This window comes from Quercus suber, unplaced genomic scaffold, assembly GCF_002906115.3.
Source record: "Quercus suber isolate HL8 unplaced genomic scaffold, Cork oak 2.0 scaffold_123A, whole genome shotgun sequence".
Lineage (NCBI taxonomy): Eukaryota > Viridiplantae > Streptophyta > Magnoliopsida > Fagales > Fagaceae > Quercus > Quercus suber.
The window spans coordinates 298,604-325,778 of NW_027071806.1; the positions used below are offsets into that span (position 1 = coordinate 298,604).

The following is a 27,175-nucleotide window of genomic DNA, read 5'->3' on the forward strand; positions in this document are numbered from 1 at the left end:
CTATTTTACACGAAAAAACACAACTTTTTCGATTTTACACGTTCACTCTTACAATACACCCACATCAATTCATCTATTCTATCACCTCTTTTATTTAAATAATCAATTTTTTCAATTATTTTATTATTTCTCAACTAACCCCTTTTATACGCGCTCTATCTCTCTCTCTTTCCATTTTTTCTGATTCTCTATACCCATCTCTCTCCCTCTCGGTCTTATCCACACTAGCTCCGATCACAAGTTCCGATCCACAGCTCCGATCACAAGCTTCGATCCACAGCTCCAATCTCCCTAACTCCGATCCACAAGCACCGATCTCCCTAGCTCTGATCGGGCTCCGATCCATAGCTCTAATCACAAGCACCGATCCACAGCTGCACCAATCCACAGCTCCAATCACAAGCACCGATCCACAGCTCCGATCTCCCTAGCTCTAATCCACAAGCACCGATCTCCCTACTTCCAATCAGGCAAAACCCATACCCACGAGCTCCGATTAAGCAAGACCCACGAGCTCCAATCGTTCCAGTCAAGCACCGATCAAACACCGATCGTTCCGATAAGCACCGATTTGTCTCTTTGTTATTTGTCCGTTTGGGTTTGTTTGTGTGTGGGTGTGTTTGTGTATCTCTGTTTTTTTTTTTTTTTTTTTTTTTTTTTTTTTTTTTGAGCAAATGTATCTCTATGTTGATTTGTCTGTATGGATGTGTTTGTGTGCATTTGAGGAAAAGAAGATGAGGAGGAGCTGAGATTGTTGTGCACGGAGAAGAGAGAAAAAAATTGCTACGAACAGATAATATTATTTTAATATATACACGAGCTACAATACCCGTATATATTTACACAGGTACTGTAGCTCATGGAAAAATATGACCGGTTTTACACATTTTTACACCACTGATGTGGGTGTTTTTTTGCTCAAAATGTGTAAAATTTGCACTGCAAATGTATTTTAGAAGACTATAGCTGATCTGATGTGAATGCTCTTACTTGTTAACCTAACTCTGAAAAAGATTAGGAAAGAGTCATATGCTTTGAATACCGTTTAAGAAGATATGTTTCTGACTTGAACCCAATCCATTTGTCACCAAATACACTAAATCCCATAAACACATTGATAAATATTTTTATAACTTGGAATGGCCTACTTAAATTCCCCTTAAAGTGTTTCTCCAAAATAAAAAATTCCCTTAAAAGTTCAAATGCACACTGCATTGTGAACTGAATTTAAATAGAATAAATATGCAGCAGATTCAAAGAAATCAGGTTTAAGTAATGTGCAACCACCAAAAATACGCCAAACTAAACCAGTAATCAATCTATAAAGTTTATTTTTCTTTTTACTTCCTCTTTTTTTTTTTGGGCGCCGGGGGGGGGGGGGGGGGTGGGGGGTGGGGGTGAGAGAGCAAGGGGAAAAAAAGAAGCTAAATCTGCAACCTGTATATAAAAATTTGGAGAAAAAATTTCCCTATTCTTGTGAAGTGGAAGTGGCTTCTTTCAAACATGACCTCATGATCTTTGCAAGCTTTGAGCAAGCGTCTAAGCATAGCTGCATCCCCTGCTTGCAAAAAGCAATATTAGTACACTCAGGCCCTATCCAAACTATTGATGCTATCATATAAAACAAATGAGATATTTTTGGATTGGCCCATTATAGAACTACCCTATAGATCCATGAATAAATGTATAGTTAGGAGTACAAGCACTGATTAAAACTGCTTGATGGTACAGGTTCAATTTCACTTTGACTAGGTGACTTTAATGAAAGGATTTTATTGATCCAGAGAGCATGCAAGTTCCACCACCCAATCCTCAATGTATAGAACCTTGCATTTAGACAAAATCATGGAACTCATTCCATTCTCTTATATAGCACAACTCTTCTAGATGAGGATAAAAATAAGAGATTATTCCAGTTGAAAGACTTACCTCATTAATTTTTGGGGTTGACCATTCCCCTGTGACAGTAAGCTGAGTGACCTCATAACGAGAAGGCATACATGTAATCAACAAGGCTCCGTCTTGGTAGCTTTCCTCTTCCAAAATAGGATCGATGACAAGGTTCTTACCAAGACAAGACTAGGCACCAAAGAATTAAACACAAGATGTGATTATTTGATACGCAAAATAGATCTATAAAAACGTGCTTTTTTTTTTTGCTTTTTCTTTTTTATAGGCTACTTCATGCATAAAGATAACAAAGAAGCATACAGAATTACAAGTAAAGATTATGTACAAAAAGACAAATGTATCTATAAAAGATGGTATGGAATCACTGTTCATAAAGCTCCATGCACACGACCACTCATATAAGGAACTAGTAAAGGTTGCTAGCAGTTGAAAACTTGTACCATCCGCATCTTCAAAAGAGCGTTGATTACATTCCCTCCATATAGTCCACATCAAACATGACGAAACCATATTCCATATATCCAACAAATGCCTACCAACCCTGTTCCTCCATTCACACAAAAGGACAATAACTTTTTCGATAAAACCCAATGAATCCCGAGGGTTCTAAATACAAAGCTCCACAAATCAGACAACACTGCAATGAAGCAATAGATGGTCAACCATCTCCCATTATATTGACATAAGAAACACCAACTTATTAGAGTATATCTGTAATGACCCCGCCCTAACTGTGTAGATATTGTCCGTTTTGTGACCCATACCCCTCACGGTTTCGTTCTTCCCCAAGTTGCGCTGGAAAAAAGGCCTCTACATATTGAAGGAAGGTTATTCTTTATAAACATATTCTCATGTGCTTCCCTAGGTGATGTGGGATTTCATGGAATGCAAGGCCCTCCTTTTTGGGTCACTACAATATCCCCTCACTTATTAGAGTATATCCCCATTATATTGACATAAGAAACACCAACTTAATAAGGTTCTCACAAGTATCTTTTCCCATGCCTCTATCCAAACAAAAAAGGCCACCAAATACCTTTCCAAGGGAAGAGATCATTTGATCCCCTTCAAATAAATTAGCAAGAACAAACAGTGAATTCCCCAGATAACTTTAGAGCTAATAAGTGGATTTTTCCCCAATATTGTGTTTAGCAATAATTTTTTTTTTTTTTTTTTTGTGTGTTTAGCAATAAAATCAAGGTAAATAAATATTTAGAGTTGAGATGAGAATTTTAGAGAAGTGAGAAAATGATATATCAATACACCAAATGCCTCACTACTCACTACTAACCAAATAAGTAAATTAAAAAAGAAAATAAGAAAACAAAATTATAGGTATAATAAAACTTAAATTGGAAAAAAAAGTTATTAGATTCTACGGAATGATTATGATCCTAATGTCCAACATAGATTAAGTTTAAGCCTAATCATGTGTTTATAAGCTCTTGGGCACCCTCCCCTTGCAAGCTGGTTTTTAAGGGTGAGTTCTACCTATGGGTTTGTAACATTTGATATCAAAGTCAACCACCACCTTGAATAATCGAGTGTAGCTCATTGAGTATGAGATCAAATAAGTTGTGGCTTTGTGGTTGGATCCCAGAGAGAGCGACCTAGAGGCTAGATTGAAATAATTGATAGGTGAGTGGAGTCACTAAAAGAGAAAGGGCTACTTTTGGGTCAGTGACGCTAGAGTAAGCCATCATGTACGTCGGCTATAAAGCGTGGCAGTATGTTATGATCCTAGTGTCCTACATGAATTAAGTATGAACTTAACCATGTATTTATAAACTCTTAAGCACCCTCCTCTTGCAAGCCAATTTTCAAGGGTGAGTTCTACTCATGGGTTTGTAACAAATGATTTTTACATCATGCTTAACTATCCTTTGAAAAATGTACAGTAGTGTCTGGATGAGATGCATACCAAAGAAACTGAGGCTACAAGGTCGTGCATCAAAATCCCAGCATCTGCTAGGGCAAGACTTGCACATGATATCACGACAGGAAGATCACCTGTGGTGAACATGTATAAAGCTCATCAACAAACTCAAAAGCGATGTCACTGCCTACAACTCAAATATATTGTCAGAAACTGTAGCCCAAACAAAAACAGGTCTCCAACATAAACAAAAAAAAACTATTGTTATGTCTCATTTCTATATATGTACACACACACAAACACGCACTAGAAACCATTGTTATATATTTCTAGAAGTTACTTTGTTGTTCTCCATAGTTGAAATTAAACCACCATAGCTTTTTTCTCAACAATTACACCCTATAAAGGAAATTCTTTATCTAATATGTCCATCATAAGTCCAAAATATGTTGGCCAAGTGCAACCAAATTATCTAAAAATAATAATTTTATCCCAATAACATGGCCATAACATAGCAAACATGCTTCAAAGGAGTATCAAAAAAGGGTCATGACAATGGAGCTACCATATATATCTGCAGCTAATCTAGGACACCCAATACACTTTTTTGAAGTTTGTTACACCAGAAGTGAGAATTTCCCATTCTAAATTGGTGAGATATGATGAGTGGAAGCTTTGGTTGACAATTACAAATGGTTGCATTATATATATTCGCTATTAAGACTTATCAAAATATATATATATATATATTCACTATTAAGAATCAATATCATTTTAGACACAATTGACCACAATTAGTTTCTGTTGAAATTAAATTTCTACTTATTGAAAATCACAATTACTATTATTATTATCATTAGAAACTGGATCTAAGACCTCCCCAACCCCAACCTTCAGTCATTCACTGCCATAAGCTAAGTCATTCATGAATAGACTTCTCTATTAATTCTTTTTATAAGACTACTATATTAATTCTAATTGAAACTTCATACTTACTGCCACCAGATTCCAGCACCAATGCAAAAACATCTACAGTTGTCTTGGGGAAAGTTTCCAAGATTATTGCACCCTCCAAAGATTTATGAAGCATTGAGGAAAAATCTTTGTGCTCTGATCCCTAATGGAAGGGAATTCAAAAATTACTGCAATCATTAAAGATGGCAAATAGCAGACATTAAGTTCACAGTGAAAGATCCTACATACCTGTCCTCGGACTGGGGTAGCAAAAGTTGTATAGCTGACACTACAATTTAGCCGCCCAATATCACTGTACATCATTGCCTTCTTACTTTCTCTTGGCCCAAATCTAAACCAACCAAAACTCAGATCAAACATTAATTAAGTTTCCTTGAATCTAAATATGAATCGAACTGCCTATTGTATATCTTGCTAGAATATTTATTACAGAAAATTAAAAAATTTATGATAGTCTTGCAGAAAACTTTTTGTTCTTTTGTTCTTTTTTTCTTTTTCTTTTTTTGGGAAGGCAGCAGGGGATAACTAAAGTATGGATTTATTTAAGAATTCATTCTAAAGAAAGCAGGGTATCAAGGAAACACAATTTGTGAGGTAAAAGATATACTCACACAGACACAATAACCTTGGTATTTCCAAACTCTGCATAAGCAGATCCTGAAGCAGCATTCACAGCACCAGTCCTAAAAACTGCAAGCCACCAACACCTTTTTATTCCTTCTATACCAGTCATAATTTAATCATAAAAGGAAGCATATACTTTAGCAAAAGTTTACAATGAAAATAAGAGTCCAAAACACAAGCTTCAATATTTTCTACAAGCTTCAATCTTCTAAACTTTTACATGGTTAAAAGCTCCAAAACAATTTATGTCAGAGGTGATAAGGCTTCTATTTAATAGAAGAACAACATTTGAATGCTGTAGCAACATTCCTTATCTATGATTCAACACCCATGACAACTTAACAAGTAGCAAAGCCTGAGACTCACATCTATCCTTGACATACTCACTCCAAGCGGTTAAGACTAACTTGCCAACAGAAAATAGTTGCAAAGACTAGGTGAATATTGCTGCATTATGAAAACCTTGTGTAATTTGAACACCTCCATGCAGTCATGCACAAGAAAAATTTTAGGCACTTCAACTTTTCAATAATGATGCCATCTAAGCAATGGAATTTAGCATATCCATGAAGCAAACAATAGGATTAGCAACCAGGGACTTATTTAATCACTTTTCAGGACCAAAAACCACCAGTGCCAAGCCAGATTTGGAAACAAGAGCCTTAAAAAAAAATTGGTAGTGATAGTAGGTCTAGATTATATTCATCCCCAAAAGAAAAGTAGAACCAGGGAAGAGAAGATAGCACAACCAAAGCCGTGGAAATGACATCTAGACTAAAGATAAAGCTTCTTTTAATATGAATATCATTATTCAAAAGAAAATGTACGTGAACAGTTTCAAGTGATGCGATGCTGAGCTGCCTAATTTTTTGCTTCATATGCTGTAGTCAACTCAACGTGCATGTGTCTGATACATAAGCATTATGGTTAATAGTATAGTAAGAGTTAATAGAACATATCAGACTATCAGTTCTTTCAAGGCTGCGGTTATAGCATTGGGATCATGTCTATTTCCCAGCATGAGCAACCATCAGCTTAAGGGGGAAAAAATCAAGACACAGAAAGATTTGAAGCAATGATAAACATTGGGATTTCCATAAAGTGGTAATCCACAGAGTCCTGCAAAGGAGTTTTCATCTAATGATATCAAATGCTTTAATTTCTATAAGCAGGTCATTACACAAACTGTCATGCTAAGGTGGTAAAGATCTATCCCCCACATTGGATGCCACCCAAGTGCATTTTATCACTACATCTTCTTTTGATGTGAATCAAAAAGGTAAATTTGTGATAGGGAGATCCTTAAAAATGTAATTTAGACTTTTAATGTACAGTATTAAGATATCATAAGATATGCTCCAAGACCTGAGATATAGACTAAGGTAGGGTGTGAAGAAGATCAACCAAAGTATACAGACAAAACTTTTTTTAAGTAAGTATACAGTTAAAAGTTCTAGATGAAAACAGTAACCAAGAATAAATAAAATTCATAATATAGATAATCACCAAATGGATGAAGAGAAAGCATGCTTCACGAAGCCACAATTGTAATGTTAAACATGCAAAGTCCTCCAAATTCATGCATTAACAGACAACAGATCGTAGAACCCCAACAAACAATGACATCATACTCTTATTAACAAAGCAAGGAATCAAATGATACCAAGTACACTACACAGATTCAGAAAACAACATCAAACTCCTAACTCCCATACCATCAGAAACAGCAGGAAACTCATAATGTGGTTATGCATTTACTTCAACCAAACACAATAAAGCATAGTCCATGCAATGGAAACAACGAGGCAATAAGATACTCATAACCCAGTTAATGAAAAGCATAGCAGGATAGAAGAATAGAATAAACAAAACAAATAAGAACAGAAAAAGAAAGACAGACAGACAATTTGAAACTAGAATTCAAACAAATGAAACAGCTTTGACAATGTTAAAGCAGAGTGAATCAAACCAAAACAATCCAATGCATGTGATTATCACTTCCATTAACCTCACAACACACCTACAACCAACACAAGAGCACAGTCCTTTTCATACACAAACATGAAAATCTTCAAAACCCAGATGCTAATTTTATTTCTTTCACAAAACCCACATGAAATAAAGTGATAAACCAAATCGAGTTTCATAAAAATTAACTTTTTTTGAAAAAAAAAAAAATCGACCACACTGATCATATTGAAAAGCACCCCACAAGCAATACCAACCCAAAAGTTCCAGAAACTATCATTGGTAAACGCAAAACAAAACTTTGAAAAAACAAAGACAAAAAGAAATATGAATCCAATATATGAAAGAAAAGAAAAAGAAAGTACATGCGGGTCGGCACTGGTGGAAGCCACGGCCATCGGGTCGGACCCAATCCACGTCGTTCTCATTGAAAATGGGTCTTCGGGTTTTCTGGGTGGTCGGAGACGGTGAGTAAGTCGTCGGAGTCGTTCCAGGTTTCCCGGCCATTCTCGGCGGCTCGTTCTTCTTCTTCTTCTTCTTCTTCTTTGATTCCCAAAGCTGTGTTTTAGTACAGAGTGCGCTGTGTGTTTTTTTCTTCGCTACTTGAAACGTTGCGTTTTGATTTATTAATTCTTGTGGGACCAGTAAAAAGAGATGGGTCAACCTAAACCCGATCAGATGGATTTGATCAAATAGGTCGAACCTTTCACTAGCCCAAAGAGGCCTTAATTTTGAGAAACTAATTAAAATAAACTAAAACCTTTCTTTTAAAAAAAAAAAAAAAAAAAAAATAATTTTGAGAAACTAATTAAAATAAACTAAAACCTTTCTTAAAAAAAAAAAAAAAAAAAAAAAACCCTTAAATCCTGTTAGTCACAAACTCTCAATGAAATAAATAAAAATTCATGGATATACATGTCTATGATAATCTGATAGGATAGTTTGGAGTTTATAAAATTTAAAAATCGGTTGTTTATGTTCTCAACTTCTCATGAATAAAAAAAAAAAATTAGGCCCTTTTGTAATTGTACTCTGATTATATAATATATTATAAACCCAATTTAAAATATTAATATTATTATTTTCATGTGTGTTCTAATAAATATTATTGTTTACTCAAAAAAATCAAAATTAGGGTTACCCAATCAAAAAAAGAGTCGATCAAAATTGAAAATCAAACATTTCAACATCATACGCTACAACAACATAGATAATGGCTTGTATCTAGATAGTCAATTTAATCTCTATTATATTACTTTGCATTATGTTTATTAAATTATAATTTTTAATCATAGTTTATATTTATTAAAATATATATATATATATATTGTGGGGCCTGAGAACTTAGTAACCCCAGCCCACTTTACATCCGGCTCAGGGCCCATGTCGAGGAAAAAGGAGCGTCCAAAGACGAAGTATGAAGGACTGAGTTGCTCGAAGCCCCACCGAGGATGACCCTATCCTCGGAGGACCGAGACCAACATTAAGTGGGGGAGCAAGCCTAGGATAGGTTGTCACCTCCACACTAAATGCGCTCACCTAACCCTCTGGTCACACTAATAGGGATGTGACTTCTGGACAGGGCAGTCTTAGTTGTTGCAACTCACATGAGTACTGGTAAAGTGGCTGATGGGACGGACGGTCAAAAGAGAGGGGCGTGGATGATCAACAGGTGGAAGAAAGAGATTGTGAGGAAATGGGCTATATAAGGGGAAGAAACAGATAAATGAAGGGGGGGAGAAAAGGGGGGAGACCACTGTCGACCTTAGAGGGTAACCCCGGTGCGCCAGCCTTCAACGGAGGAGAATTCTACATTGGGCGTTGTCCGTTTGCTAGGGCCGAGTTCTTGAACCCGCTCTCTACAAATTCATTGTAATGGGCTAACCGGGCTTGAGTCCACTCTTTCAACAGTAGAAGTGCTCAAATTCGATCCCTACATATATATATATATATATATAAATGTGTTGTTTTAATTTTAATTGCATTTTTGGTTATGAATTTGATCAATAGGTATTTAGTGAAATTTGTAATTTAATCTCTTGAACATAATCACACATTCTTTTGCACACTAATGATGTCTATGCATTCTTAGGCATTAGGACTATGTGTATTCTTTATGGATAAAATTGTGATTAATTTAAATTCATGCTTTTAATTCATTTTATGTGTCATTTTGCAGTTAAATTTTTTTTTTTTTTTTTTTTATCATTGTCAATTTCAATTTTCGTGGAGGATGATATATGTGGACTACATTAATTTTTCTTTTTTTTCTTTTTACAATATGTGTTAATTGATTGTGTGATGAATGGATAAGCTATGTAAACATGTCTATGCATGTTATGTAACCCATGAGACTAATTATACTACTAGATGAGATGGGTGACAAACACATTTCCACTCCACAACTTAGTCTCCAAACGATCATATCCATGCAAATTTTCTTTTTATAATCTTATTTTTCATTAAATTGTAACTAAGAATTAAGTCTTGTATTTTATCTTTTAACTTGTATCTTGAACATAAAGCCATAAAGTGCTTGTTTACTTTCTAAAGTCTTTTCGTAATATGTTAACATATTAATAAAAAATTTGAAGGCTTTTTTTTCTTAATTTTTTTTATTGTAAATTAAATTAAGCGGCAACTCCAATATTAGTCCCTTGGGTTAGGAAAGACATTTACAATTGAATCTCCACCTTACAAATCACCACCTCGTGTCATGTTTTTCACAATGAGAACTCCATTCGAGATATTAAGTGATGGACTCCAAAATTATAATAGAATGGCCAAATAGTTTACACTAGTTGTACTTTGTTGTTTTATGATTTGATAATTATCATTTTTTTGTGTGCTTCATGCATTCACTCCATGTTGTGTGCTTGCATTATGTGATGTGTGATTGCATTGCATGCCTTAGTCCACCTGCCTCGGTAGTGGTAACATTGGATCATCCTCTCCCTTGGACACTAGTACTCTCAAGAAACTACCAACCCGATGACCAATGTAACACTCCTCGTGTCATATGTTGGGTGCCTATGGGAGAACCTTAAAACCTACCTTACCTTGTACCCATGATCCAACCCAATCACATTAAGTGAATTAATCATATAAAAAATAAGAATAATAAATTTTTAAATAAAAAAATTAAAATATTGAACATTAATTTTTGTTTTTTGATGAATAAAATATTGAACATTAAATAGATATTATTTAACTGATATATTATATAGATAGAAAAAGGCTCATTTAGAGAGAGAGAGAGAGAGAGAGAGAGGCTAGCTCATTTAAAGTTATCAATTTAGGCCTAAAATGATAGAGTTGACCTGCATGGTGTGCAAAACAAATAATCTTCAAATAATAATCTTACTGTTTTCGCAAGGATATGTACAAATTAAACAAATATACGAAAAAAATATTGTAATGTCCCACGTTGTTGTAATATTGCCTTTCCCGTGATGATCGGGAATATACTTCGTGAAGCATATGGGCATGGCTACTAAATTCTAATACTACTTGTTGACAAAAAAAAAAAAATTCTAATACTACGTTCGCATATAATACTGTAGTAGATAACGGTCTCACTCTCACGACTCACCTCACTGCTCACCAGAATTTGAGTTAGGAGGTTGGGGGGGAAGGTACACGTCCTCTTCATGACTTAACTGCCAGTCCATCACCTGCCTCCTTTTTCTATTGATTAATAATTTTAGCTGCCATTCACATGTCAATGATAATGATCATGTGAGAGAGAGAGAGAGAGTCACGTCAAACTATTGATCCCGATATTTTTTTTAAGCCCTAAATTGATAACTTTGAAGTTTAAATGAGCTAGTCTCTCTCTCTCTCTCTCTCTATAAATGAGCCTTTTTCTATTTATATAATATATCAGTTAAAGTCTTCTGTATTAATTATGAAGAAAAAAAATCCGTCACATTCTCTCCTGTGTGTGTGACCCGGCATATATGCCGGGATCATCATATGCTAGCTGCTATTTATATGAAAATTATATTTTGTATCCGTCATATATGTTGGGTCCTTTACACACAAGTGAGCTTTACACATTGTAGGACCTGTCAGTGTGTGAGTGATCCGGCATATATGCCGGGAATACTATATACTAGCTTCTATTTATAAGAAAATTATATCTTGTACCCGGCATATATGCCGGGTCTCTCACACACAAGCGAGCTCCACATACTATGAGACCCGCCAGTATGTGAGTGATCTGGCATATATGCCGGGAACACCATATACTAGCTCCTATTTATGAGGGGAAAATATGTGAATAGTTTTAGTCATTAATAAGGGTAATATCATATTCATACGGAAGAGAATGTGGCGGATTTTTTTTCTTCATAATTAATACAGTGGACTTTTGACTCAATAAATGAAAACAAATTCATAGTTACTGTATAGACTTCAAATAAATTAATTGACAATATAAATTCATAGTTCTCGACATCTTGTATAGAGTCTATAGATTTCAAATAAATTAAAAGAAATTCATAGTTATTGTATAGACTTAATCTAGGAACACAACAATGAGTTTCAATTAGCTCAACTTGTAAAGTCTCTGATAATTAAATAAGAGATCTAGAGAGTTATTATTAGGAATAAACACCATAAATTGAAAACTCTCTAAAAAAAAAAACTAGGAACATAAAAAACTTCACAACAACTTCACAAGATTTTCAAAGTTAACCTACAAATTTACAAATAGGCCATTAAAAAAAAATTAAGGGTAAATTATGTATTTGGTCCCTATCATTTACACCATATTTTTATTTGGCCTCTAACCTTTCAATTTTGTTAATTTGGTCCCTAACATTTTAGTATCATGTCAATTTAGTTTCTGTTATTATCTCCTGGATGGAAAGTGTTGACGTGACTAACAGCTAATTTAATGATGTTAAGCAAATTTGTGTCATCGACAGGACATTGATGAAGATAAGTGTGAAGCTTGCAGTATAGGGGAAGAAACTAGTGGTCATGTTTTCTGAGAGTGTGGGAAAGCCTAGGAAGTGTGGGGTTTAATGGGTATTGCATTTGAAAATCAATGAGTTCGATATTGGGAATTTGTGAACTTGGTTTGGTACTTGCTTTTCATCCAACATGATGGAGATGATTTTTATGGTAGCCTGGCGCATGTGGTATAACATAAATGCAGTCAAACATAGGAGTGTTCATCAATCGACACCAATGGTGATGCAAAAAGTTCAAACCATGCTTGTTGAATTTCAGGTTGCAAACCATGCTATTGCCTAGGCAAGGATAGAGATGAATGATTCATGGTCACTACCGATGTTTCCAAACTACAAGGTAAATGTGGATGTAGCAGTTTTTACTCAAATTCGGCGGTCTGGGGTTGGGGTGGTAATCCGTAACCATGAACGAAGGTCTTTCAACCTTTGGGTCTGCTAGAGATTAAGGCCAAAGTGATAGAAATCGGGGCGTCTTTTGCGTGGGATATTTAAGGGATGTGGTAATTAAGAGTGATTCCAAGGTAGTGACTAATACTCTACTGCGTTTATATACTTCTCCTATGTTTGTCTCCAATATTCTGACAGGTTTAGCTCTCAAGTTTCAGGATTTTCGACCAATTCAAGTCTCTCATGTGAAGCGACAAGGAAATAAACCTGCTCATCTTTTAACAAAACATGCCAAAGAAATAGATAATATTGATGATTATGTAACATGGATAGAGGAAAAGTCATTTATCATTGAGTTAGTTGTTGCTCATGATCTACTGAATTTATCTTTTTCTTAATAAAGTTACAAGTTTCTCATTTTTTTTAAAAAAAGCTTTAATAGTTTTAACTTGTTTGGCAAAAAAAAAAAAAAAAGTTATTAATTTATAATAGGTGAAGGGAAAATAAAATTGAAAACAGGCAGAGCATGTATCTATTGTCAAGTTATACTTCATAAAAATATTAAAAAAAGATAGTGGCAACAATTTCAAAGGCAGCATCGACAACCAGGGACGAATCGAGGCGGGCCCTGGCCCCCCCCCCTAGGTCCAATTTTTATTTATTTATTTGTTATTTTATATTTCATTTTTGTAATTGGACTCTCCTTCTCCCCAATTAATCTAGCTAGCTTAACCTAAATAACAACTATTCAACCCAAAAACTTAACAAAAACAATAAAAAAAAATTCACAATGGTGATTGTATTTTAGCAAAAAAGCTATTTTACCACCAAAGAACAAAAAAATCATGTGTTATTAGAGAAGCTAAAACTAAATTTTTTGCAACTACAGTAAACTGGTATAAATGCCAGTTGACTATAACAAGTTGTTAAAAATAAAATACAATATTTTATTAACATTATATCTCTTTTTTTAGTTATAAAACACAAATTCTCTCTTTTTTTTTATTATTTTAATGAGTTGTTTATATTATTTTAAATGAAGTGATTAAAAAAACAGAACATTTGATATTTAGTGCATTGTAAAGTGAGGTGGTAAAATAAATAAAGTAGCTATTTGAGGTATTAAAAACTAAAATTTTTAGCACCATCGCTGTGAATGCTCTAACAAAAAAAAAAAAAAAAAAAAACCTAGTTAGCCTAGAATTTAAAAAAAACATTATTTGTTTTTGTTTTTGCCTTTGTTAGTAAATGATTATGTCTTAATGTATTTAAAAATAATGACTATTGCATACTCTTGGTGCGATGGTTACTTAACAAGTATAATACTTGTGAAGTATGGGGGGTAAAAGCCGGAGTTCAAGTTTCAGGAAAGATCTTCACACACATATACACTTAAATTAGACTAAAATAGAAATTATATCTTGTAAAAAAAATGATTTTATGTATTTATAATTTTTTAATATGGGTTATGCTAACGAGTGCCTTTAGGGGGCACTCATTAATAATCCATTTTAGGAAAGTTTTGATATCACTTTTATAAGAAATGAAAAAAGCTGTTAAATTTTTTTTTTTTTTCATTTCCCATAAAAGTTTTCTTTAAATGGATTATTAACAAGTACCCTAAGGGCACTCGTTAACATTTCTCTTTTAATATTATATGGATGCCTATTTAGAGTTTTTTTTTTTTTACTCCGGCCGACGTTATCTTGAGTCCATCCTTGTCGACAACCGTGATTAAATTTAATAGTTTTTTTTTCCAGCAAAAAAAAAAAATTCTTTAGCAGAGTGCTCATTTATTTATTTTTCATCGTTATAATCCTTACAAATTAGGTGTAAAACAAAAGAACAAAAGTTCGGGTTGTTAGAGTCACAGCAGTGGTAAGAGTTGCACAACGACTTTAGTTTTTTATTGGCTATAAATTGGTCCTTACTCCTTACAAAATAAATAGGGAACTTGTACTCAAACGCTCTATCATTTTGACTGTGAGATCTGTTTGTATCCCGAGAAATTAAGAGGAAGAAAGAGAAGGAACCAAATGGCGCCTGTGGGAGGTTTCGCCGTTGTCGGAGCTGGCAGCGATTTCAAAGGCAAGATTACTGTGTCAGTGTTAATCACCTGCATCGTTGCTGCCACTAGTGGCCTCATATTTGGATATGACATCGGTATTTCAGGTACGTTTTCTCACAGATCATAATTTGAGTGTTCATATATGCATGGTGGTGAATTTATTTTTTCGATTTGTACTTGTTTTGTCTTGAGAGATTGTACTTAGAGGTGATAGTTTTTGCTTTTTAGCTCTGGTAATCTTTTAAAAATACCAAAAGATAAGTAGTGTTTTCTCTTTTGCTGAACAAGATTATCATTTATCAGAACAAACCAAGGGAAAGAAAACAGAGACAGCATTAAATTAACAATTTAACGAGAAGTACAAGATAAACTTCTTCTATGTCCATGTGATGTAATAAATTTGTTACTTTGTTAGGTACCTTTACTGTCAGAAAGTCACAGATTCCAAACTAGCGAATTTACTTGTCTTTAACTCTTAACTAACCTTATTACGCGAAGCGCGTGTATGAGGTTTTTTTTTTTTTTTTTTTTAGTCAAAAAAATTGTGTTTTTATTTTATATATATAATTTTATTTGAGAATTTAATTTATAAGTAAATAAAGTAATCTAAAATTAATAAAAAGCAGTCTTATATTTCAGTAATATTTTAGTGAGAATTAAAATTGTATTTTATTAAATTATTCTTTAGTTTTGTCGCTTCTTAAATATAAAAGTATAGAGACATTTTTAAACTAAAAAAATAAAGAATTCAAAAAAAAAAAAACTCTTAAATAATAGTATAGATTAAAAAAAAATAATGTACTGCTAATAAAAGTTGGTGTTTTTTTTTTGGGGCTAAGTTCTCAATAAAAGCTTGCCTAACGGAGTGATTATCGTGCCTCATCAGGAAATTATGAAACTTAATTGAACTAGAATCCAGATTCACACCTCATCTGCTTTGTTTTTCTTCGGGTTTGTCTTTGCTTTTCTTTTTTGGTCGCTGTCATTGCTAGTGTAACTAGTTAAATAATAACTCCCTTCTCCAAAAAAAAAAGAAAAAAAGAAGAAGTTAAATAATAACTAAAAATACCAATGCCGTAGGCCCGTAAGCGCCTCACCCAATGTGATAGCCTAGAAAAGAACTTCAATACTTCCCATCAAGTTTTCCTTCGTCCTTCAGATTTTTTTTTCTAATCACAAATTTTATTCCCATTTGCCAAACCCTTTTTTGCCAAGACTCACTCTTTAACTCAAATTTCGCCACTACTCATTTGATCTTCAATTGATCAAACTACAAATTTAAGCCCTTTTTTCCATTGAACTACCCGTTCTCAAAATTAATAATTAAAATTTTGTGCAAAGAAGTTGGTCCGGTGCTCAAGTTCACACTTTGGGCCTAATTTGCAAGAATGAAAGCAGGATGCGTGGAATATTAGAGTCCATCTCCTATGTGAGAGCCTGAAACATTGCTTTGGGATTATCTAAGATTTTTCCTAAATTATTAAGAGTTAGAAGAGTGATAAGAGGGAAAAATGATGAGCATAGAAGAAGTGAACGTAATGATTGATTGCATAGAAAAGAAAAGAAGGTACGTTGAATTAGACATGGCAAAATGGGTCAGAATTTTCTGACCCAACCCGTTTGACCCGTTTAAAAATGACCCGTTTTGACCCGTGACCCATTTGACCCGACCCGAACCCGACCCGCCCGTTTTGCTCTGTCTATCAACGTTGAGTAGATTGAGATTGAGGTGTAATTCTTATAAGATATTTACTTATTTTTCTTCACTTAATATGTTATGTACTCCATTATAGTTTGTCATTCTTTACTTGTCACATTCATTTTTTCTTCCTATTTTAAACAAATTGAAAATTATACCAAGATTAGTTTTTAGAAAGCTAGAACAAGAGTTGTACCAAATTTGGGTATTAAGTTTTTAGTGGTAATTGGTAAGTGGTAATAGTATCACCAATGAGAATCTAATCATAGTTAAGGAACTAAAAAACAATTGACAAATTGCATTTATTTCAAAAAAAAAAAAACTTGTTTGAAAAATACGGGTCAACTCGACCCGTCTCGTGACCCGACTTGACCTGTGACCCACAACCCGTTTGACCAGTTTAAAAATGACCCGTTTTGACCCGCGACCCGATTGACCCGACCCGACCCACCCGTTTTGCCATGTCTACGTTGAATGCATCATTTCCCTTTAAAGTCTTATTCTTTTACTCTCCATGGACTTTGGGTCTGTTTGGGAATAATTTTTTTAGCTAAAATTGAAATTTTTTTGGCTAAAAGTGTAAAAAAAAGATTAAATATTAGTTGAATAGTATAAAGAAACTCATAAATAGTATAAAAAAATGCAATGAAATTAATGAATAGTAAAAAAAAGAGTTAAAACTCAAACAAAAACTCTTTATCTTTATGGCCTTGTGTTGGATAACGGCACCGCCCTGCGCTGGGGGGGGCGTGGGGGTAAATATTAAATGGAGCTCAAGACCCAATCAATAAATATTAGAGAGAGAGAAAAAGAGAACAAGAAAAAAAATTAAATACCTTTCCTTTTTTTCTTTTTTCTTGGGACTTTCCGGCCGGTTTGATATACACGTGGTGGTTAAGTGGTACTGGTAACACAGCATGAAGCTTTGAAAGCAAAGGTCAAATACGAATATAGGAGGAACTTTCTGTTTAACAATTAGCGGAGAAGTGATTTCATTATCACTTTTTTTTTTTTTCTAAACTTATTAAGGACTGATTTTTCAAAATTGGGAGGATTAACTCTAAAATCTTCACAGTATGTCGTCTTAGACAATGATGTTTACAACTACTTTTTGGTTTATATGGAATTATGGATGTTGTTGAGCTTGTTGGTGTAACAAATGTGTATTTGATAACGACCTCTCAACATCATTCAATCTATTAATGCCTTGAAAATTCAAAGAGCAATGGCTCAAGAATCAAGATCCCTAAATATCCCTCAAGCAACAAGTTCTCTTTAGGTTTGAGCTTCCTTGAACATAGTTGGGTAAAAGTTAATACCATTGGAAGTTGTTGAGGCAAGATTTGAGTGGTTGGGGTTGGGGTAGGGGTTGGGGTTGGCGGTCTTTTGCGAAATTACAAGGGTTAAATGAAAAGAAATCGCATTTGGTATGGATCATTAATTTATTAAACACACTTATCTACTATAAAATTGACTTTTAAATTTTTTGTAACATTTAAAGTAACGCAATTGAGCACTCTATTGGATTTTTTTTTTTCCTTTTTATTTTATGGAAAATGATTACATGGGCATCACGTGAGCCAAAACATGTGTACAGTGTATAGTAAGTTATTTCTATCTAACACATATGTATCATTTTCTGTTCAAGATTTTTTTAAAAACGTTTTAAAAATATAACATAAAAAATGAAAATGAAACAAATGTAAGTTGACACTTGCATGCCTATGTATTATTACGAATTTTAATGAAAATTTTGGGAATAAAAGAACCACTATAAAATGTAAGTTATCTTTTTTTATTAAAAAATATTTATTATATTCCAATTTAACAGCATGATAATGTATTTTTACATGATTTTATAAAATATTAATACAAATCAATAAAGCCTTTAATATATTTAGTGTTTGTGTGTGTGTGTGTGTATATATAAAATTCAATTTCTAGTTGTGTTTTCTAGCAAATAACAAATGGATAAAGGGAATGGTTTTAATGTATTAATTTATTCACTCAGTCAAAAAAAAAAAATATTATTACCTGATATTAAAATAATTTATTTTTCTTATCTAAAATCTAATACGTACAAACATATTATATATGATAATAAGATTATAATGGATGGTTTTTAAAAATATTGATTGATAGTTTTAATGTTGAATATAATGACACATGTGAGTAAAATAAATAATAATTATATGGCTGATAGAAGTACAATCAAGTTGAATTATTTATTGGTTGTATGTGTCTAGTGTTCGTTGTTTATAATCTCAGTCTACAACTACAAATGTTAGGCTCTTTTGTAGTTGTACTCTGATTATGTAATATATTGTAAATCCAGTTTAAAGCACTATTATTATTTTCGTGTGTGTTCTAATAAGTATTATTGTTTACTAAAAAAAAAAGTTGAATTATTTTTGACACATAGTATGGAAAAATTAAATACATATTTTATAATTTTAATTATAGAAAATATGAATTTTTAGAGTAATTTTATTTCCTGTGATAAATCGTTTTATTTATTTAGGAAACGGTAGCGGTTGTTATCTTCTATATATCTATATATATAAATATAAATATAAATATAATATATATATATATATATTAATAGACAAAGCTAAAAAAAAAGTTCAATTAGAATTTGAAATTAGAATCCAATTTTGCGCCATGTGTCTAAATCTATGTAGGAATCACACCATAGTTATCCACATAAGTTTGTACCATATGTCCAATTAAATTTTTTAATCTTTGTACCAAGTAAGTTAATGAGTGCAAAATACTAAAAATCTAATATTAATGAATTATAAATTTTTTTTAAAAAAAAGAAACCAATCACATATACTCAATAAAAATCACCACACAAAAAAGATCACCACACGTTCTATTTTATTAAAAGTTAGAAAAAAAATGATCATAAATAGTTTTAAATTTAGGTAAAAATTTTAATATGTGACTAATTATGTTTACATTTTTTTAAAAATAATTTGATTAATTATTTATATTTTTATGATAAAAATTGTGTTAAATTTTAAATGTATCTATACGTATGCATGTGTTACATGATCTTTTTTATATTTAATAATTTCACTAATTATTTATATTTTTATAATAAAAATTATGTTTAATTTTAAATGCATTTATGCATTTGCATGAGTTACATGCTACTTCGTTATAATGTGTTTGCATCAATAACCATGTGTTGGGCTACGTAGGAAATCATATATATATATATATATATATATTTTATAGAATACTTACATACATGTAACGAGCGATATAAATCGTGCATATTATTAACTCTGATTTGTATTGATGCTTCTTCACCCCATTTTTGTTCCTTTATTTTCCCATCACATTTTTTTTATACATTGATAGTTGGGCTTAGGGGTTCCCCCTTAGAAAAAAGGATAGATAGATAACACATATAGTCTCATATCAGTCCATAGATGACCTTACTTTGGCCTATTAGGCTATTACAATACCTATTTGCTGAACTTAATGCCTGAGGGCCTTAGTTGAGGGAATGCAAACCTCATATATAGGGTAATTATGTTTAATTACTCAAGTTGCATAGACTGTGATGAAAATGAGCATGCATGAAATTACACTACTAAATTCTGGTTTTAACTGAAATTAACCATTTTCCTGGGATTGTCATTAATTTTCAGGGGGTGTAACAACAATGGTACCATTTCTTCGAAAATTCTTCCCTTCAATACTGAGAAAAGCAGCAGAGGCCAAAACAAATATGTATTGCGTGTATGATAGCCAGGTTTTAACATCATTCACATCTTCACTATACATAGCAGGGTTAGCAGCATCACTTGTAGCTAGCCGGCTCACAACAACATTGGGCCGCAAAAATACCATGGTGCTAGGTGGCTGCACCTTCCTTGTAGGTGCTGCCATCAATGGTGGGGCAGCCAATATTGCTATGCTCATCTTGGGTCGTATCTTGCTCGGATTTGGGGTTGGTTTCACTAACCAGGTAAGTGATGTAGGTTTAGGCGTTTGCACCATGTTTAATCTTGACTCACATTAATTTTGTAGACACTTAAAATGTAAATGGATCATGTCATCTATCATCATCACTATATCCCTCATTAGATGCTATATGATATGTACAATTTAGGACTATGATACATTTTACAAAACAACCTCTCTCTCACTCCTTGTATCTGCCTAGGATACATTTCTACTCATTGTAGAAAAGGAGCCAGAAAGGCCCTTGTCAAATTTGTTTTGATTTAGGGATGTAATTATGGCAACTCTTTGAACATTATACCGAATAATTTGGTCCCTTACGAATACAATTAATCATGAATTTGTGAGTATATGTGGTCCGCACATCCAAATGAACAAAAATTAAAAGTTGGTTAGTTCACAAGACTTTTTGGCCATAGTTAAAGCTCATTAGATAGTTAGCTCACTAAACTTTTGGAGATTTGGGCAGATGTATTGCCCTGTAGGCTTGGACTTAAAGGTAATGTGTAGTTTTGTGATGGTTTCAACAATATTGACATTTTTTCTAATGCTACATATAGGCAACTCCCGTGTACCTCTCAGAGGTGGCACCACCTAGATGGCGAGGTGCATTCAATACAGGTTTCCAATTCTTCATAGGAATTGGGGTGGTTGCAGCCAATTGCATAAACTATGGCACTGCTAAGCACAGTTGGGGTTGGCGCCTCTCCCTTGGCCTTGCGATTGTACCTGCTGCTATAATGACAACAGGTGCACTTCTCATATCTGACACACCTAGCAGCCTAGTGGAACGTGGCAAGCTTGCACAAGCTAAGAAATCGCTTGCTAAAGTCCGAGGCAAAAACATTGATGTGGAACCTGAACTGGCTGATCTTATTAAGTCAAGTGAGATTGCTAAAGTTGCTAATGAAGAGCCATTCGTGACCATATTTGAGAGACAATACCGGCCTCACCTTGTGATGGCAGTTGCAATACCATTTTTTCAGCAAGTCACTGGGATTAATATAATTGCATTCTATGCACCAGTTCTTTTCCAATCGGTTGGTTTTGGTAGTGACTCGGCCTTAATAGCATCCATTATACTAGGGGTGGTCAACTTGGGATCAATCCTTGTGTCTACATTTGTGGTTGATCGGTATGGTCGAAGATTTCTTTTCCTGGTGGGTGGGATTCAAATGTTCATCTGCCAGGTATGCATCAAATCTAGTTATTTGGTTGTGCAACACGGCGGTTTTAAGTTACTAACATTTGCTAAGGCAGTAATGCACCACAAAATTTGGTTGTGCAACATGGAAATAATTAGGATCTTTGCTTCTTGGCCAAGCCATTGACTTGTTAATTCTAGTAACATGCATTTTATTGAGCTACATGCCTATAATTAAAATTTAAAATTAGCCCAGTCTACTGATTCTCAGTCACTATATGTGTGGAATATTTGTGAAGGTTGCGGTGGCTAGTGTTCTAGAAGCTACAACAGGTGTTTCTGGCACCAAGCACATTTCAAAGAGCTACGCTATATTAGTACTCGTGCTAATGTGCACCTATGCAGCTGGATTTGGTTGGTCATGGGGTCCTCTAAGCTGGCTCATTCCAAGTGAAATATTTCCTATGAAAATACGGCCCACAGGCCAAAGCATTAGTGTTGCTGTCAATTTTGCAACCACTTTTGTGTTATCCCAAACATTTTTAACCATGCTATGCCACTTCAAATTTGGTACTTTCCTGTTCTATGCCGGTTGGATTGCAGTTATGACCATTTTTGTTGCATTTTTCTTGCCGGAGACAAAAGGAATCCCTTTGGATTCAATGTACACAGTGTGGGAGCAGCATTGGTATTGGCGTCGGTTCGTCCAAAAGCAGCCTAGCCAAAATTTATATGAAGGGAATTGAATCTCATACTCCTTACTGTAGATTGCTCGTGTATATCATTCATTCCACCTTTTAAATGTAAACATTATGTATGAAATTATGGATGTTGTGTGTTTAGAGTATACATCAACAAGTGTAAGAGGACAAATTACCATTATTTGAAAATATGTTTTACTGTGGCTCTTTAATGGGTGGAGAAATCCTGACTTGGCATCAAACAAATGCCTATCTTTAGATGTGTACTACTGTTTACAACAATAAAATAGTTTGTGATAAATTGCAAATTATGCCTTTTGAGGCAGTGGTAGTACATTCTTTTTTTTTTTGGTTGAAAAATGTACATTCTCATGTTAATCTGCTGCAAATGCAGTTTTATGAATCATAGAGTGATTGTTTCTGTCCCCAAAGGTTCATTTCAATATGAGCCATTACAAGTAGACATATGATATGATCCCCTTTCAAAACCTAACTTGGGTGGCTCTAAAAATTCCTTGAATTAGACCTTAATAAGAGCCATTACATTTTGTTCACTAATTCAGAAGAGATAAGAAACATGTTCAATATCATTTGATTGAATCTTTAATTCAACTACGAAAGACCCTATGAAGCTTCATTGTTCCCTGGTATCAGTAATAAGTCTGAAAAGGTATCTGAAAATATTACTCACAAACATTGAATTGTTTATAGAACTACTCTGTAATGCACTTTTTTTTTCTCATCTTCTCTTATGTGTAAGTGTGCTGTTGGTAGAAGCTTCTAAGGGAACTTTTCTTTTAACCAATTTGAATGAGAACACATATAGTTGAATTCAAATACATTAATTGACTAAAAATTAGAGATTTAAAGAGAGGATGTTATGCAAAATGTTTATCAGCAGCATACTTGAATCAACAGTAGTTTAACATGCAAACCAAATCTTCTGGGTTCATATACCATAAAAATGCAGCATACCTGGAAGGCAATCACAGGAAGTGGAACAGTTGGATTTAAGAGCATAGCTCTGGTTTCCTTGATATTTAGAAGAACATTTACATGTCCATTTGTTTACTCCAGAAGCATCAGAAAGTTCATCTGCCACCAGATATTGAACTTGAGAAACAAGACTTTTTATTTGTTGATGTTATTATTGAGAAGCAATGCCATGACTAGGTCTCTTCAAATACATAATTGCTTAAAATATTGAAATAAAAGCAACGCTATTTGCAGATTCTATACAACAAATTGTTGAACATAAGGGAAATCAAGTGTATTCTTTGGTTGGCCCATAAATCCCCAAGTTTGTGCAGGATTTGGGCCATTTTAAGTTTCAGAAGCTTGCAATCCAGGTAAAGATTTTCCTTGTTTTTCCCATTGTTAAGCTAAAAATAATCAGAGACAAAATCCTGAAATAATATAAGATCTAATACTAACCACAATGGCTTTGCTGAATCCAGATCAAGCTGAGGAGACAAGCAATAACAACTTTGGTTTGGAGCTTCATTTGTTACCAACCTAACAGTAGAATGAAAGAGAATGAATCCATTCAACACACCTACAAATCATCAAAATTTTGTACTTCATAATTTGCAGAAGAGAAAAACGATAATTTCAACATCAACATCTTATATATATTACAAACTGACAGCATGTATTTCTGATTATGTTCCCAAGTTATTTTAAACTTACTAGTCAAGTCTGCTGATAGCAAGCTTTAAAAAAATATAAATGAATGAAATCCTGGATTTAATCTTCAATTAGTTATAAAAGACCTATCAATTTCATTAATTTTCCCAAGAAACTGGTTAAATAACATTACATTTTTCTAGCAACGAAAAGAACCAAGTAAACTGAGTCAAAATTATACTGTTGTAGAAATCATAAAATAACATAATGGAAAAAGGAGTGTTCTGAATCAACCTTCATTAGGGACAAGAGCTTTCCTCTTTAAATTTCACTGATCTCAAACCCCTCCAAACTGCATAAGCTGATAAAAGTTAACATTTTAATTCAAGCAAGAAACCAAGTATCTATGCAGGAAGAAAAAGGAAATGGAAATGTTAATGAAATGAATGGAGGAAAAAAAATCTCTCATAACCCATCAAGTTACATATATTAAGATGATGTGAACATCAAAACAGAGCTGAAAACAATGAACCATGGTTCAATTTTCACTTTCAAATCATCTAAAATGGATGAAATTGCAGGAGGAGAGCAAGGTGTGGGGCCTGGGAGAGTGAACACTGGTGAAACCTAGAGTTGGTATCGATATTCTCAGAAAATCTGAGACACATATAGACATCCTGAAGTCAAGAATAGAGATATGTGGAATGTCCAATTTCATGGTTGGCCAACAAACATCTGAAACTTCCAACTCATGCCAACCTAAGTACTAAAAATTCCCACGCCATGTATGGACCAGTGAAAAGTTAGACTACAGCAGGAGACTTTAAATTCAAGTTCTTGGTATAATTACTCCGTATAGTTATTGGTCATCTACATTTTGGAATAATTAGCTAATTAACTATATACCCAGAGAGATAATGACACAAAACTTAAAAACTTGAATGCATTAATGCATGAGAAACTAGCACATTTCCACCAGTCATTTAAGACTTATATGCATTACCGCAGCATAGTTACATCAAATAATAAAATTAACATATTCAGCTGGATATGAGCCCTACCTCAAGGTATAACTACAGTCTCAGCTCACCAAAATGAAGACAAGGGCATTAATGGAGGCAAAAATGGCCAACCTATAAACATAAATATGGTTAACTAAAGAGAGTAGAAAATGAATAAGCATTTTCAGAACAATTGCTACACTTAAGAGAGTAAGAAACAGCAAAGCCAAACCAGACAACCCACAAACTTGTCTGAGAATCTGATAAAATCTAGTAAAGCAGCTCATAGGGAGTTGAAAAGTACTCTAAATATCAGACAAATCAAAACCCACATGCCCCCCCTAACTTGCTTTTCATATTCTAAACATGATTAGTCAAATGAAAGCACATCTTAAATATATACCCAGAAAATCAAAAAATTAATTATTGGGCATGCATGCCCATCACAAATAGTAGCTGGAAGTAAAAAAAAGGCAGTGCAGACAAGACTTACATAAATGACATCAAATAATCTGGATAGAGAATAATGGGGTACTTGATATTGAAATTATTCAAATAGGGAATGAATGAAGGATAATAAAAAATAAAAACAGACCCATCACCCACCTCTTTGAAAGCAACACTTTTTCAAATCCGAAAGAGACTTCTCAACTATCACTTTAGCTAATCTTCATCGTTAGTGATTAGCTAAACTTTTATTAAACAATTTTACTACCATATAAAACGTCACAATTTTTACCATATCTATCTTATGTGTAAAACTGACTATTTATTACTTTTATATGTACGCAACATTTTTATTCCACCAATGTTAGTTGTAACACTAGTTTGATTTTTGTTTCGTTAGGTATGATTTTGGGTCAAATTATAAATCATAGAATATGAGTTTTTTGGATTAATATGGAAACTTTTTAAAATTTTGGAGAAAAAACAAACATCCAACGGTAAGAAACTTCCTTTATTTATAATTTTTCTAAAAATAACGGTTAGTACAAATGTCAAATGTGTGAAACAAACTTCAAACTTGGCTTCGAAGACAGGCCAACAAATACACTGTTGGAGTGAGTTGATAAAGCGACATGAAAAGCATAATTTCAACGCATATGCACACACGACATGGGCCCCACGTGTACTGTGTCAGCTGCTAAAGTAGGGTCCCACGGAATTGTATCACAGTAGGCCCAATGTGACGTGGACAACCATATCGAGTTAATAATATGCCTACTTCATCGGTTGAATCGTGACCGTCCAATTGATTAACGGCTAAAAATTGGGTCTGCGATTGGATTAGGCTTTGGAAATGGAATCTCCTCCGACTCTATTGTCGTAGTGTTTGGTAGATGTAATGATCACCCAAAAAAACAAAAAAACAAAAAAAAAAATGATATGTTTACGATATTGTTACAATAAATGCTAAGTGATATGTTGTTATTGGTTGTTATTGTTGAGATAAAAAAGTAATCTTAGTGTTAGTTTCAAATTTGAACTAATAACAATTAACCACCTGTGATTTATTGTAAAAATATTGTAAAATTATTGTAGACATAGCATCTATCAAAAATATTTTATTACAAAATTAAAAACCCATGGTAATGCACTGAAGGTCAATCAGGTCCAAAAAAAAATTAGCCAGTCCTCTCGTGCCATGTCATAACGTTGTAAAACAATCCTCAAATACTACTACTCCTACCTACTTAAAATAGTGTCATATCAACTAAAATACTCTCTCTCTAAAAATAAAAATAACAAGAATAAATAAAAACACTTTCTAGTTTCTACTCTTAAAACTTTTGGTCAAATTTCTATTTTCTAAACTAAATTTAAATATTCTACTTCTATCAAAAAAAAAAAAAAACTAAATTTAAATATTCTACAATTTAAAAGGATGAAAATAAAAGTACAGCTGTACCACCCTCAAAAAAAAAAAGTACAGCTGTACACTAAAAAAAGAATGTCAATATGTCATCCTCCTATATAAATTTTTAAACGATAACTTAAGCAAATAGCTATTACTAGCTCATATGACACATTCTACCATTTTAAACTAATACATTCAGTTTAAATCTGTCCCCAGTTATAGAATTATAAAATTTTAAAAAACAATAATAATGTAACCTTAATTTAAAATAAAAAAAAAAGGACTTTAAACTTAAAATAAAAATTCATGCAAAGAAAGGAAAGTTTGAATTTTGAAATGGAAGGGAGAGAGAATCTAGCTCAGAGAGAGAGAGAAAAAAA

At 33.4% G+C, this 27,175-nt stretch overlaps 2 protein-coding genes and 1 non-coding gene across 3 annotated transcripts; 1 reads left to right on the forward strand and 2 right to left on the reverse strand.

The window, feature by feature from the left end:
- Positions 1 to 1,097: 1,097 nt before the first annotated feature.
- LOC112010785 (exosome complex component RRP41-like) lies at positions 1,098 to 7,953 on the reverse strand. The gene is made up of 7 exons (XM_024043153.2): positions 7,720 to 7,953; positions 5,374 to 5,452; positions 4,991 to 5,093; positions 4,784 to 4,904; positions 3,833 to 3,921; positions 1,930 to 2,079; positions 1,098 to 1,558 (listed from the first exon to the last, which is right to left on the reverse strand). The coding sequence occupies exons 1-7, from the start codon at positions 7,859 to 7,861 to the stop codon at positions 1,469 to 1,471; spliced, it is 774 nt and encodes a 257-aa protein (XP_023898921.1). The 5' UTR covers positions 7,862 to 7,953; the 3' UTR covers positions 1,098 to 1,468.
- A 6,608-nt stretch (positions 7,954 to 14,561) lies between these two features.
- LOC112030438 (sugar transport protein 5) lies at positions 14,562 to 22,618 on the forward strand. The gene is made up of 4 exons (XM_024063125.2): positions 14,562 to 14,892; positions 20,150 to 20,469; positions 21,026 to 21,655; positions 21,909 to 22,618. Exons 1-4 carry the CDS (start codon positions 14,757 to 14,759, stop codon positions 22,353 to 22,355), a joined length of 1,533 nt encoding a protein of 510 aa, XP_023918893.1. The 5' UTR covers positions 14,562 to 14,756; the 3' UTR covers positions 22,356 to 22,618.
- A 643-nt stretch (positions 22,619 to 23,261) lies between these two features.
- On the reverse strand, positions 23,262 to 24,673 carry LOC112010766 (uncharacterized). The gene is made up of 3 exons (XR_010627687.1): positions 24,231 to 24,673; positions 23,745 to 23,865; positions 23,262 to 23,405 (listed from the first exon to the last, which is right to left on the reverse strand). It is a non-coding gene; the product is annotated as an uncharacterized LOC112010766 (transcript).
- Between the last annotated feature and the right edge of the window lie 2,502 nt (positions 24,674 to 27,175).

What these genes read in the sequence shown, in the direction of transcription:
- LOC112010785 (XM_024043153.2), bottom strand. Translation starts at nt 7,861, where the DNA reads ATGGCCGGGAAACCTGGAACGACTCCGACGACTTACTCACCGTCTCCG. An exon ending in ACCAAGGTTATTGTGTCTGT is followed by an intron (nt 5,094 to 5,373) that starts GTGAGTATATCT and finishes TGGTTGGTTTAG; the next exon opens with ATTTGGGCCAAGAGAAAGTA. An exon ending in GGTGCTGGAATCTGGTGGCA is followed by an intron (nt 3,922 to 4,783) that starts GTAAGTATGAAG and finishes TGTTCACCACAG; the next exon opens with GTGATCTTCCTGTCGTGATA.
- LOC112030438 (XM_024063125.2), top strand. Translation starts at nt 14,757, where the DNA reads ATGGCGCCTGTGGGAGGTTTCGCCGTTGTCGGAGCTGGCAGCGATTTC. An exon ending in GGGTTGGTTTCACTAACCAG is followed by an intron (nt 20,470 to 21,025) that starts GTAAGTGATGTA and finishes TGCTACATATAG; the next exon opens with GCAACTCCCGTGTACCTCTC. An exon ending in TTCAAATGTTCATCTGCCAG is followed by an intron (nt 21,656 to 21,908) that starts GTATGCATCAAA and finishes ATATTTGTGAAG; the next exon opens with GTTGCGGTGGCTAGTGTTCT.